General features: G+C 41.1%; 1 protein-coding gene across 4 annotated transcripts in view; it reads right to left on the reverse strand.

Annotated features, from left to right (window-relative positions):
* Positions 1 to 15,318, reverse strand: part of LOC124116206 (parathyroid hormone/parathyroid hormone-related peptide receptor-like) — a 141,673-nt gene that overhangs the window by 24,180 nt on the left and 102,175 nt on the right. For all 4 annotated transcript variants that reach the window (XM_046477461.2, XM_046477462.2, XM_048386750.1 and 1 more), the window contains exons 4-6: positions 1,668 to 2,120; positions 805 to 895; positions 297 to 407 (exon numbers count right to left, since the gene is read on the reverse strand). In XM_046477461.2, the coding sequence (XP_046333417.1) occupies positions 297 to 407; positions 805 to 895; positions 1,668 to 1,766 (301 nt within the window). In that variant the 5' untranslated portion in view covers positions 1,767 to 2,120. The remainder of the gene's footprint in view (positions 1 to 296; positions 408 to 804; positions 896 to 1,667; positions 2,121 to 15,318) is intronic.

Raw genomic sequence — 15,318 nt, forward strand, 5'->3', positions numbered from 1 at the left:
TCAACACCATCAGTCGGGCTATAGATGATACGTACCCGATCTTCAGTAACCTACATAGGATGAACATAAAGTGTAGTGAAACGCCAAAAGTCCGAGAAGTGGCGTTCCAATTGAAAATAACCCAGCATGAACGAGTAGGCGTTCACACTGCCCAGAGGTCAGGGTTCCTAATAAGTGGGGTTCAGACAAGGGGTTGATTGTATACATTTGGGGTCATGGGTTTCCATCGAAATGTTTAGAACAGAAGAGAACAGATTGGAGATACGTAAGAATCGATCTAGATCATCCCTACCTACCCGTGGTGATGAAGTTATTGACGTAGTCAGCACAAGGTTGCCTAGCAACAGTTCCTGCAGGTGTGTAAGGCCAGCACATGATTTTGTCAAACGTCATGTTGCAGTGGATGCCTGAAACACACATGTTAACACATATTAACATATGAACAGTGTACAGATTAACACCATCATTGATAAGTTGTATTTGTGTAATAAGATTGACTTCACTCTAATGTTAGAGTTCGGTTATACCACGGCGTCCCAGCTTAAAGTGACGACACATCGTCGACGCCGACAACTTTGGTGAAAGCATCCAAGTTCTTCATCCCTCACTCACTCACTTACTCACTCACTCACTCACTCACCTCTACTTCCATTCAGCCTCCCATCAACTAACTCACACACACTCACACACACACACATACACACACACACACATAAACACACACACATACACACACACATACACATACACTTCCAGCTCACACACTCACCATCCTGCTAATACCATCACATTGCATTCACTCACCTGTTGAAGGGACGCTCGTGTTGGCAATCCGCTTCTGGCAGGTGATATTGGCCATGACCAGCCTAAACCGCTGCTTGCTAGCTGGGTCATCCTGGACAGAAAAGGGACATTTAAAATACACATATACATGGAAACACAGTGAGGGACCCTGGTACTTGATCGTATCACCAGAAGGCATGAGTGACGCTGTCGGGTAGACAATTATATAAAAGTTACTCTTTTGACTGTACATTATTGATTCTGCTCTAAGTTTATATTCGTATTCATATGCGACCTCTGAAACGTCTGTTCGAAGAATAACCATAATGATCTGAAATGGAATCCGCATACATGTTTTCTTACTCACAATGGTTATCAAAAAATAGTTAACTCATATTCTGAACACAGCTAGTCTCGAGCTTCAATGTAAATGATTTCCATTCAAACTAAAGTTTCTGATTGATCCTCCCAACGCAGAACAGTCATCTCACAGATACCTATTTATTGTCAAGAGTAGTTCTAATCCTAGATGTCTCTATTCGGCATTCCACACCAGCTTCTAACATTACAAAATGCATGGTACTCGATTACCGTAAAGTTTCTTGAAAGGTAAGAGTGAGTGAGTATGGTTTTACGCCGCTTTTAGCAATATTCCAGCAATATCACGGCGGGGGACACCAGAAATGGGCTTCACACATTGTACCCATGTCGGGAATCGAACCCGGGTCTTCGGCGTGACGAGCGAACGCTTTAACCACTAGGCTACCCGACCGCCCCTGATAGGTAAGAACAATCACAGTTGCACATCGAATTTTAAGTTTAATTCGTAAAGAACATTAAATGATATTTACCTTTGTAAGTCCGCAACAAACATTAATGCTTACCATTGTCGCTGTCATGGTAACAGAGTTTGGGAGTGTCAAGACGAAAAGAAGAACTGAACTGCATAAAATAGAGGATGGTAGGAAGATGGCCATATTCATCTCAGTGGGGTTCAATCAGGCACACAGCTCAGCGAGTTATATGGGTCACGCACAATACTATTCTATCTGATCCTCTTCGTGCGAAGTTTTCATACATCAAATAAATCACATTACTGACAATAAACTATAAACAATTCATGAATCTGTGACCGGAAAAGGGAATTTCCTAATCCCAAGATAGTTCACACAATCCAGGGGAGGCTATAACTTCCGGTTTAATGAAGTGCGAGAGCCTCGTAATCACAGAAAGTAGATATTGAGTTTCCCCTAGACCTTTTGGTATTTCCAGGCGATGTTGACATCTAATCCTGTACTTGTGATCAAGGAGCCAACAGATAATAGGGCGATGGCATTCTGTGGAAGATAACAAAAAAGATGTCGGCATTATGTACCTGGCGTTACACAACAAACCTGACACTGTTCTGTACACATTAACTAGGGAGATAGTTCTATGGTTATACAACTTCTTTTTTACAACGAGTGCGACGTTTCGGTGTAAATTACTAACACCGTTATCAAGCAGAATTATCTCTTTTGTTCATCACACCAACTTCTCAATGCCACAAAAATGATACTTAATTATCTAAGTATTTACAACTAAAGGTAGTCTCTAACATCATTTTCATCACACAAGTTACAGATTCGTTCATGAATTGGATGTCATTCCATCTTCCTGTTTCATACTGCAGGCGGTGGCATGATAATCGAAAATACAAATAGTGTTAAAGCCAATTTGAATAAACGATAAATAATGCTTTTGTGAGAGTTTGAAATTTCACTACGAAGATATTGCCGGTAATTGTGAGGGAGTGTTCGAGAAACAGACGTGTATTTTAACAAGACAGGTGATATAAAGCTCTGTAAAAGTATAGCTCAGTCCAGTATAACCATTGCATCTTAAGCAAAATAGAATATGAAATATGTTACAACTTTGTCCATTTACCAAGTTAGAAAATGAACCGTTTGGCAGTTTAGCGTCAGGATATTATGTCAGTGCACCTTGCACCGTACTTAGCTGAGAATATCTCATGCAGATATTTAACAGTGGGATGACAAGCTAAATAACAACGTTTGACCACCTATGTTCACCTATGTTCACTTGTGTCGTTCATCAAAGCATTTCAAGTCAAATGATGTTTCATCAGAGTCCGTTCGAGTGTTTGTGCATTGCGATATGTCCTTTTCAAAATACACATTCGTGTTAATGTATCCTATGAAGGTATATAGATGATTTGTGGTACTGTTGAACACATTTAGCAACAGTAATCACACAGTGTGTCGTATTTAAAGAGTTAGATACGGTGGTCTTACGTGATGGAGAGATATTCATAATGGCTTAACGAGGCATAACGATTCGGGTTAGAGTTAAAACATGCGTTTAAAAAGAACCACTCCATATCCTCAGCAGATGCAGCAAGCGTCAACACAATCACATCGCTTCACAACAAATTGTGACTTTGATTACAGACCGTTTACCTAGAAGTTCGTCTTCGTGAGATGAGAACACAGACTCGTGATTCATTAAATGTCGTTATCAAAGTGTTGATGTGAGTAACGAGGACTTTATGAAGTTCCAAAGATAGAGTAAACAGTGCAACCCACAACATTAGTACTTTTCATACACGACGAAAACAAGTTAACAATGCGTTTCCGAAACGATATATTCAGCATGCTTTATCTTCTGTCATGTTCAATCAATGATGTCATCGTTTGCAAATACGCTCTTGATTTAATGACATCTCCTCAGTGACATTTCCATCAGATAATGAAAAAAATAAACAAACGTCAACAGTTATCTTGGTTATATACATCAACAAAGCATTAATGATGAATAGACAATAAGCTTGAAGAGAACAGTTCAGAACCTCTGTGTAGTATTTGGAGAAACATAGAAGGAAATTTAGTGTTCATATGGTGACATGCGTCGCGTCTTAAAAGAAAAACACCAAACTATTCCAATCTTATTTTCAATTTGCTGAAGCATATGGACATGAATTTCATATTTGTTCGTCGTATGTGTGAGTCTATACGCAAACCTCAGCAACATCATAAAGGGGGACTCTCTATATAGGGATTAAGCATAGATTATTCCTTGTGTATCACCTATAGCTCAAACATACTGCTTAATGACGTTTTGGTGAGCTATACATTCAAACTGAAAAATCATTTGTGGCTTTGAACGTACACCATGTTGGAGAGACATGTAGGACTTCTTCACTGATATAATACATGTAACATTTGGGGGTATGGCATTTAGTTATCCCCATGGGCACCAATTCCTCTTCTTGTCATTCAGTGTGTTTCACCTGCTTCATTGTATACTCACACATATATCATTTAGTGTGTTTCACCTGCTTCACTGTATACTCACACATATATCATTCAGTGTGTTTCACCTGCTTCACTGTATACTCATACATATATCATTTAGTGTGTTTCACCTGCTTCACTGTATACTCACACATATAACATTCAGTGTGTTTCACCTGTTTCTCTGTATACTCACACATATATCATTCAGTGTGTTTCACCTGCTTCATTGTATACTCACACATATATCAATCAGTGTCTTTCACCTGCTTCACTGTATACTCACACATATATCATTCAGTGTGTTTCACCTGTTTCTCAGTATACTCACACATATATCATTCAGTGTGTTTCACCTGCTTCACTGTATACTCACACATATATCATTCAGTGTGTTTCACCTGTTTCACTGTATACTCACACATATATCATTCAGTGTGTTTCACCTGCTTCACTGTATACTCACACATATATCATTCAGTGTGTTTCACCTGCTTCACTGTATACTCACACATATATCATTCAGTGTGTTTCACCTGCTTCACTGTATACTCACACATATAACATTCAGTGTGTTTCACCTGCTTCACTGTATACTCATACATATATCATTCAGTGTGTTTCACCTGCTTCACTGTATACTCACACACATATTATTCAGTGTGTTTCACCTGCTTCATTGTATACTCACACATATAACATTCAGTGTGTTTCACCTGCTTCACTGTATACTCACACATATATCATTCAGTGTGTTTCACCTGCTTCACTGTATACTCACACATATATCATTCAGTGTGTTTCACCTGCTTCACTGTATACTCATACATATATCATTTAGTGTGTTTCACCTGCTTCACTGTATACTCACACATATATCATTCAGTGTGTTTCACCTGCTTCACTGTATACTCACACATATATCATTCAGTGTGTTTCACCTGCTTCACTGTATACTCATACATATATCATTCAGTGTGTTTCACCTGCTTCACTGTATACTCACACATATAACATTCAGTGTGTTTCACCTGCTTCATTGTATAATTAAACATATATCATTCAGTGTGTTTCACCTGCTTCATTGTTTAATTAAACATATATCATTCAGTGTGTTTCACCTGCATCGCTGTATAATCAAACACACATACATGTTTCTGTTTTATTTGCTTCACTGTTTGATTAAACATATATTGTAAGGTTTGGTCTCACCTGCTTCACTGTATAATCAAACAAACATTATTCTTTATGTCTTAGACTTAGAGATTTTGTTATCCTTGAGGTCACCGGTTTTTGAGTCAGGTGTGGAGAGTGAACGATTCATTTAAGCATTTCTCTGGCGGGGCAACCAGTATGGGCTTCACCCATTGTACCGATGTTGAGAATCAAATTCGGGGATTAGACGTACTAAGCATATGCTCTAACCACCAGGATACCCAACCACCCCGAACTCAGTTATTGTTGTCCAAGCATACGTATTTTACTGGTCTGGTAAAACCCGCTCGTAGGTATAAAGTGCGGATCATATTCAGGACGAATTTCGGATTCGAACCCGCTATCATTGGATCCCAAGCTCACCGGAAGAAGCGATGCTTAAGAGGTTGTATTATTATTATTAACACTGCTGTAATTTACGTTAATATGTGAGGTTATTAGCTTTTACACAAAACATTGATAATGTTTTTTGGGGACATATTTTCTGAAAAAGGACATGTTGGAAAGGTAACACACTCTGTATCCAAACATTCAAAAATTGCAACTTTCTCTTGACAATCCTATTATTGACCGAACATAAATTAGAAATGTTATTGACTTCTTTTATTAAAAAAAAATCCCTTACGCCTTTTCTTGACAGCGAGTGCATAAGTGCCCTAATCTTAGCCATCCGTGTATTTCAGCAAAATACATGTTGACATTTCAGTACCATGTTGTCATCAAGATCAGACAATTACTGGCAAAATATGGTTTTTAAACTGATGAGATGTAAATATGTGTATAGATGCACCGCGAGAAGGAAAAAGAAGGAATGGTATGACATAAGTAGATAAAAGGTACAAGGATTATAGTGCTACTTCAAAAGAATCTGTTATATATAGCGTCAAATGCTGAGGCAAATATCTTACACTTCGAATGTTCGATCCTCTCATGAATTCAACAGCTGCAAGACATCAAAAGCCGGGATATAGGTTGGTTTCTAGGTTTGGAATATATGTCTGGGGGCGACTGCTAGAAGTACACATTTGTCTATGTCCAGTATCAGCACCACGCCTGAATATACCAGGCCATGTGCGTGAACGTCGCTATGAATTACTCGCTACCTATATAAAGTCTTGGGGGCTGATACCCTTCACAGGTGTGGTCCGGGCGGCTGAAATATCACCACTTTAACCAAACTAATGGCTGCTGGTTACTTTGATGTGTAATGTGACATTAGTTTGTTTCAGGACATCAAAATGATCAACAAAACAAATTTACATATATACAAGCATGATATTTTATTGGTTGAAAGTTTACATATAACATGTAATATCAATCTATATGTAATTTGACAAAATAGATAGACGTCCTTGTGTACCTCACACTAAATAATCATTGCATTAATATCTGGGCAATTTGTAACATTACATATGCATGGAGTATTACAGGTATATCTGAATGAATGTTATGGGAAGCGGAGATTAAGCTCCATGGTCTGATGCCCAGGCCAGGCAACATGATGTTGCATGGCATGTAGGACACATTGTCTGTGTGGGTAGAGTTTGGGCAAGGGTAGCTGATAGATTGATCAACATCATGCAATTTGAGTAAGCTGACTTACTTGTATCAAACTTTCGCTAATTAATGACCGTGTTGATAACATGTATTAAAAAGCGTATTTATTACGGCTCCATTTTAACAGGCCTACCAACATCACCAAGTGAGCAGGTGATATGGAGCTGATTGATACTTCCACCAACATGAGCAGGTGATCTGCAGTTGATTGACAGAACTTCCATCATGAGCACGGGCTATGCATCTGATTGACAGAACTTCCATCATGAGCAGGTGATCTGCATCTGATTGACAGAACTTCCATCATGAGCAGGTGATCTGCATCTGATTGACAGAACTTCCATCATGAGCAGGTGATCTGCAGTTGATTGACAGAACTTCCATCATGAGCAGGTGATCTGCAGTTGATTGACAGAACTTCCATCATGAGCAGGTGATCTGCAGTTGATTGACAGAACTTCCATCATGAGCAGGTGATCTGCAGTTGATTGACAGAACTTCCATCATGAGCAGGTGATCTGCAGTTGATTGACAGAACTTCCATCATGAGCAGGTGATCTGCAGTTGATTGACAGAACTTCCATCATGAGCAGGTGATCTGCAGTTGATTGACAGAACTTCCATCATGAGCAGGTGATCTGCAGTTGATTGACAGAACTTCCATCATGAGCAGGTGATCTGCAGTTGATTGACAGAACTTCCATCATGAGCACGGGCTATGCATCTGATTGACAGAACTTCCATCATGAGCACGGGCTATGCATCTGATTGACAGAACTTCCATCATGAGCACGGGCTATGCATCTGATTGACAGAACTTCCATCATGAGCACGGGCTATGCATCTGATTGACAGAACTTCCAACATGAGCAGGTTCTATGTATCTGATTGACAGAACTTCCATCATGAGCAGGTCCTATGTATCTGATTGACAGAACTTCCAACATGAGCAGGTCCTATGTATCTGATTGACAGAACTTCGATCATGAGCAGGTTCTATGTATCTGATTGACAGAACTTCCATCATGAGCACGGGCTATGTATCAGATTGACAGAACTTCCATCATGAGCAAGTTTTATGTATCAGATTGACAGAACTTCCAACATGAGCAGGTCCTATGTATCTGATTGACAGAACTTCCAACATGAGCAGGTGCTATGTATCTGATTGACAGAACTTCCATCATGAGCACGGGCTATGCATCTGATTGACAGAACTTCCATCATGAGCACGGGCTATGCATCTGATTGACAGAACTTCCAACATGAGCAGGTTCTATGTATCTGATTGACAGAACTTCCAACATGAGCAGGTCCTATGTATCTGATTGACAGAACTTCCATCATGAGCACGGGCTATGTATCAGATTGACAGAACTTCCATCATGAGCACGGGCTATGCATCTAATTGACAGAACTTCCAACAAGAGCAGGTGCTATGTATCTGATTGACAGAGTTTCCAACATCAGCAGGTCCTATGTATCTGATTGGAAGGACTTCCAACATGAGCAGGTCCTATGTATCAGATTGACAGAACTTCCAACAAGAGCAGGTGCTATGTATCAGATTGACAGAACATCCAACATGAGCAGGTCCTATGTATCAGATTGACAGAACTTCCAACATGAGCAGGTTCTATGTATCAGATTGACAGAACTTCCGACATGAGCAGGTGCTATGTATGTGATTGACATAACTTCCACCATGAGCAGGTGCTATGTATCTGATTGACGGAACTTCCACCCTTAGCAGGTGCTATGTAGTTGATCGAAAGCCCTACCATCACCAACAAGTGACGCATAGAAGAGACAATTGTAACACGGATAGTTCGGGCTCTAACCTATCCAGGACCATCTACATGTACACAGTGCTGTATCGAATATGGAGAGACAGTGGAACACAGATAGTCAGGGGTATCACCTGTATAGCATCACCTACATGAACACATAACTCAAAAGAATATCGAGAGACAGTGTAACACAGATAGTCTGGTGGTATAACCTGTTTTGCATCATTAACATGAACACAGGGCTGTATGGGATATGAGGGAAACAGTGTAACACAGATGTCTGGAGGTATAACCTGTATACGCAGCATCTACATGTCCACAGAGCTGTTAAGATTACGGAGAGACACTGTCATGAGTTGTTTTTGGTAAAACCTATATATTGTGAAGGGACAGTCTAACACGAGTAATGTGTGGTATATTACCTGCACAGCACCATCTACATCTACTTGAAAGAGCATTGGCTTAATGATGAGTCTGAATTGATGTTTGATGGAGTAAGTATCATCATTTCGGACAAGGCTTTCAAAAGCTTGTGAAGGATAACTTGAAGGAATTCCAGGACAAAATGAAAGTACATTATGAAAGAGAAATTTCAATCCTGGCGATAAAGTCTTAAAGTTAATGCCAATCCCTGGTGCTAGGTACCATGGTCCGTATCTTATTGACAGGAAAGTCAGTGATTCTGACCATGTTGTACAAACACCAGGACGTCGTAAAAAGACACAGCTTGTCATGGCAATACGATTAGAAATTATCATGAAAGAAATAACAATGTAGCTACTCAGTGTGTTGCAACTGTTTCTCCTGTGGCTATTGTATCAGATTGTGATACTGATGAGAAATGTAACTTTGTGATGGCATTGCTGAAAATGCTAGTCCTTAGCTAAACAACTCTGAAGTTTTAGTTAACTTGGATGCTAAGTTAGGCCATTTGTCATCTGAGCAAAAGGATCAAGTGTCAGAGATAATTCAAGAGTTTGTTGACTTGTTCACGGGTGTACCTAGTCGTACAGATTCAGTGTGTCCTGATGCAGATGAACATGATGCTGTGCCTGTGAAACGACATCACTTCTTGATGAAGGGCGGGCTTGATGGAAATTTTATACATGTTAGACAATGGAATCATAATAGTGACTGGCGTTCACCTTACATTCTTGTGCCGTAGTCTGGTGGTAGTTACAGATGTTGTACAGACATGAAACGTGTGAACGCCGTTTCTAAAACTGAATCTTACCAAGCCAAGTATGTCAGCAAATCTGACCTATTGAAGGGGTATTGTCAGATTCCACATTCTGAGCGTGCCAGCTCTTGTGACTCCAGATGGACTTTATCAGTACAAAGTGATCCCATATGAGCTCAAGAACTCCCCAGCCACCTCCCAGCGACTCGTCAATGACATTAAAGCCAATCTTGAGGGCGTCGAAGCCGACGTTGACGATGTCATCAATAATTACCTTGAGTGCGACGAACACCGGAAGAGCACCTGTATACCTTCTTCAAGAGAGTCGCAGAAGCCAAGTTGATTGTGAATTTAGTGAAAAGTGAATTTGCACAGGCAAATGTACAAGTTTTAGGTCATGTCATGGTCAAAGGTCAAGTACAGCCCGTGCAAGCAAAAGTGGAAGTTTTTAGATTTCTGGGTATGGCTGGTTACTACCATAAATTTTGTCAAACTTTCTCAGATGTGGTAGCCCCTCCTACTAATTTGCTAGCCAAAAAAGTTAAATTTGTTTGAGACAGCTGCTGATTGTCAGGCTGCTTTTGAGAAAATTAAAGCTATTCTTATGAATTCTCCCGTTCTCGAAGCACCAAACTTTGAAACATATTTCAAATTTACAGTAGACGCAAGTGGCATTGGTGCTGGTGCCATCCTGTTGTAGGATGATATCTCAGGAATTGATGCTTTTTGTTATTTTCACAAAGATTGGACAAACATCAGAGAAAATATTCCACCCTTGAAATATAGACTCTTGCTCTTTTGTTAGCTTTGCAACAATTGGAAGTGTACTTGGGTACTGATTTGTTTCCTATTTAAGGTGTTGCACTGGTCACAATCCCATCGCCAAATAAGCTGAAGCCTGTCTTTCCAGCACTTTTCCAACAGTGTCAGACTAGTCCAGTGTGGCCAGAACACCACAGAATATTCCACGTTTCCATAACACTTGATACCCACGGGAAGTTTTCGGATAATTCAAGCATCTAAATATAACTTCCTCACCACTGCTTACATTAAAAAGTACTACATTCCTCACAACTAAACATTGCAATATACAATGCAATGAACTTCTGTTGAATCTTAATAGAAACAGGGTAAAAAAGTTACAATCATCGTTTAACAGTAAATAACACTGCCATATAACAATAAATACATTTCCCTCTAAATATCACAATTTGCCTTTTTGCTCGAAAAGGCATGTATTAAAAAACACAAGCATTAGCATGCCCCATATGCCATTGAGCTTGAGCAGAACTATGCATACGTAAACAATACACATCCTCTCGTGGGTTGACGATCAGACTCTTCGTGCATAAGGTTAACAACCATTTGCGTGTTAATGCCTTGAATAGCGACAGAAGGCCTGTCCTACAGAATCTGAAACCTCGGTGCGCTACTCCGTGTATTTGAGGGTGTACCTTGTACTGTACAGACTGTTAGTTATCTCAAATGCGTTTTTGTCTCAAACTGTCCACGTATTTGTCAAGTGAGTTCGTCGGTGTTGCCCGATGCTATTCGGACTGTTTTAAATCTCAACAGTCAGCAGCCGAGGTGACACTGGTAGTGATTTTCCAATGCGTTCTGAATGATACAGCGACTGTTTATGGTGACAGACTAATGCATAACAATAGATGAGAGCCGAGTGTACTGTCAACAATATGGACGTCATCCGCCGTTATTCCAATATCGGTAGTCCATACACAGGTCTCGAACTTTCGTTGTCAAAGTGCGTTATCGAGAAAAACATTAGGTAGGAGAAAGAACATGAGAAAAGACAGGGGAAAGATATAGGACTATCCAAGGGGAACCCGGGGACGAGACAGTTCATAACAAATACATGATGTTATACAGTTCAGGGATGAAAGAATGATATAACGCATGAAATAGTAGAAGAGGAGATTATTATAAGAGATATGAGACCAAGAATAGGAGAAAGGGTACAGGGAAAAGTGTATAACAGAGGAGGTAAAGATAGACAGGGGATCCGGATAAGAGGCAGATACGTAACATGTAACAAATACATTGAAGACTTCGGGGTGGGAAGTAAGACGGAGGAGGTACGAGCGTAAGACATGAGATAAAAAAGAGTGGGGTGAAAAAAAGATAATTTAAAAGCATACTTTAATACATGTAGTTGGAGGCTGAAGATAAGATAAGATAAAGAGTTGGAGACGGGGTATAAGATAGATATTTGGAGGCGCGAGGTAAGATAAAGATTTGGAAACGGGAGATAAGATGAAGAGGGGGATGCGGGAGATAAGATAGATATTTGGAGGCGTGAGGTAAGACAAAGAGTTGGAGACGGGAGATAAGATAGATGATTGAAGGCGGGAGGTAAGATAAAGAGTTGGAGACAGGAGATAAGATGAAGAGGGGGAAACGGGAGATAAGATAGATGTTTGGAGGCGGGAGGTAAGATAAAGAGTTGGAGACGGGAGACAAGATAGATGTTTGGAGGCGGGAGATAAGATAAAGAGTTGGAAACGGGAGATAAGATGAAGAGGGGGATGCAGGAGATAAGATAGATATTTGGAGGCGTGAGGTAAGACAAAGATATGGATACGGGAGATAAGATAGATGTTTGGAGGCGGGAGGTAAGATAAAGAGTTGGAAACGGGAAATGAGACAGAGAGTGGGAGACGGGTGATAAGATAAAGAGTTGGAGACGGGAGAAAAGCCAGATATTTGGAGGAGGGAGGTAAGATAAAGAGCTGGAGACGGGAGATAAGTCAGATATTTGGAGGGGGGATAAGCTAAAGAGTTGGAGACGGGAGATAAGATGAAGAGGGGGAGGCGAGAAATGAGACAGAGAGTTTGAGACGGGAGATGAGATAAAGAGTTGGAGACGGGAGTTAAGATGAAGACGGGGAGACGGGAAATGGGAAAAAAGGTTGGATTAGGAAGAGAAGATTAATAGTATGAGACGGGAAATACGATAGAGAGTGGGGGCGGGAGATGCAATAAAGAGTGGGAAACGGGATATGAGATAAAGAGTAGGACACGGGAGATAAAACATAGAGTTGGATACGAAAGAGGCGATAAAGATTTGGAGGCCGAATGTAAGATAAACTGGAGGTGACAGGAGACAAGTTCAAGAGTTGTAGATGGGAGATGAGATAAAGAGTTGTAGACGGGAAGTTCGATAAAGAGTGGTCGACGGGAGGTGAGATAAAGAGTTGTAGATGGGAGATGAGATAAAGAGTTGTAGACGGGAAGTGAGATGAAGAGTGGTAGACGGGAAGTTTGATAAAGAGCGGTAGACGGGAGGTGAGATAAAGTGTGGTAGAAGGGAAGTGAGATAAAGAGTGATAGACGGGAGGTGAGGTAAAGAGTGGTAGACGGGAGGTGAGATAAAGATTGGTAGACGGGAAGTTCGATAAAGAGTGGTAGACGGGAAGTGAGGTAAAGAGTGGTAGACGGGAGATGATATAAAGAGTTGTAGCCGGGAAGTGAGATGAAGAGTGGTAGACGGGATGTTAGATAAAGAGTGGTAGACGGGAGGTGAGTCAAAGAGTGGTAGACGGGATGTGAGATAAAGAGTGGAAGACGGGAAGTTCGATAAAGAGTGGTAAACGGGAAGTTAGATAAAGAGTGGTAGACGGGAGGTGAGGTAAAGAGTGGTAGACGGGAGGTGAGATAAAGAGTGGTAGACGGGATGTTCGATAAAGAGTGGTAGACGGTAGGTGAGAAAAAGAGAGGTAGACGGGAAGATAGATAAAGAGTGGTGGACGGGAAGTGAGATAAAGAGTTGAAGACGGGAGGTGAGGTTAAGAGTGGTAGACGGGATGTGAGATAAAGAGTGGTAGACGGGAAGTTAGATAAAGAGTGGAAGTCGGGAAGTTAGATAAAGTGTGGTAGACGGGAAGTTAGATGAAGAGTGGTAGGCGGGTGGTGAGGTAAAGAGTGGTAGACGGGAGATAAGATAAAGAGTGGTAGACGGGAGGTGAGATAGAGTGGTAGACGGGAAGTGAGATCAAGAGTGGTAGACGGGAAGTTAGATAAAGAGTGGTAGACGTGAAGTTCAATAAATTGTGGTTTACGGGAGGTGAGATAAAGAGTTGTAGACGGGTAGTTAGATAAAGAGTGGTAGACGGGAGGTGAGATAAAGAGTGGTAGACGGGAGGTGAGATAAAAAGTGGTAGACGGGAAGTTCGATAAAGAGTGGTAGAGGGAGAGGTGAGATAAAGAGTGAAGTTCGATAAAGAGTGTTAAGCGGGAAGTTACGAAGAGAGTGGTAGACGGGAAGTTAGATATGGAGTGGTACACGGTAGGTGAGATAAAGAGAGGTAGACGGGAAGTTGATAAAGAGTGGTGGACGGGAAGTGAGATAAAGATTTGAAGACGGGAGGTGAGGTAAAGAGTCGTAGACGAGAGGTGAGATAAAGAGATATTTGGAGGCGTGAGGTAAGACAAAAAGTTGGAGACGGGAGATAAGATGAAGAGGGGGAAACGGGAGATAAGATAGATGTTTGGAGGCGGGAGGTAAGATAAAGAGTTGGAGACGGGAGACAAGATAGATGTTTGGAGGCGAGAGATAAGATAAAGAGTTGGAAACGGGAGATAAGATAGATGTTTGGAGGCGGGAGGTAAGATAAAGAGTTGGAAACGGGAGATAAGATAGATATTTGGAGGCGTGAGGTAAGACAAAGAGTTGGAAACGGGAGATAAGATAAAGAGTGGTAGACGGGAGGTGAGATAAAGAGTGGTAGACGGGAAGTGAGATAAAAAGTGGTAGACGGGAGGTGAGGTAAAGAGTGGTAGACGAGAGGTGAGACAAATAGTGGTAGATGGGGTTTGATATAAAGAGAGGTAGACGGGAAGATAGATAAAGAGTGGTGAATGGGAGGTGAGATAAAGACGGGAAGTTCGATAAACAGTGGTAGACGGGAAGTGAGATAAAGAGTGGTAGACGGGAGGTGAGATAAAGAGTTGTAGACGGGATGTTAGATAAAGAGTGGTAGACGGGAGGTGAGGTAAAGAGTGGTAGACGGGAGATAAGATAAAGAGTGGTAGACGGGAGGTGAGATAAAGACTGGTAGACGGGAAGTGAGATAAAGAGTGGTAGACGGGAGATAAGATAAGGAGTGGTAGACGGGAAGTGAGATAAAAAGTGGTAGACGGGAAGTTAGATAAAGAGTGGTAGACGTGAAGTTCAATAAATTGTGGTAGACGGGAGGTGAGATAAAGAGTTGTAGACGGGTAGTTAGATAAAGAGTGGTAGACGGGAGGTGAGATAAAGAGTGGTAGACGGGAGATAAGATGAAGAGTGGTAGACGGGAAGTTAGATAAAGAGTAGTAGACGTGAAGTTCAATAAATTGTGGTAGACGGGAGGTGAGATAAAGAGTGGTAGACGGGTAGTTAGATAAAGAGTCGTAGACGGTAAGTGAGATAAAGAGTAAAAGACGAGAGATACAAAAGAGAGTGGGAGACGGAAGAAAAGATGGAGAGCGGGAGACGGGAGAT

Source organism: Haliotis rufescens, unplaced genomic scaffold (assembly GCF_023055435.1).
Source record: "Haliotis rufescens isolate VD_foot unplaced genomic scaffold, xgHalRufe1.0.p SCAF_10, whole genome shotgun sequence".
NCBI lineage: Eukaryota > Metazoa > Mollusca > Gastropoda > Lepetellida > Haliotidae > Haliotis > Haliotis rufescens.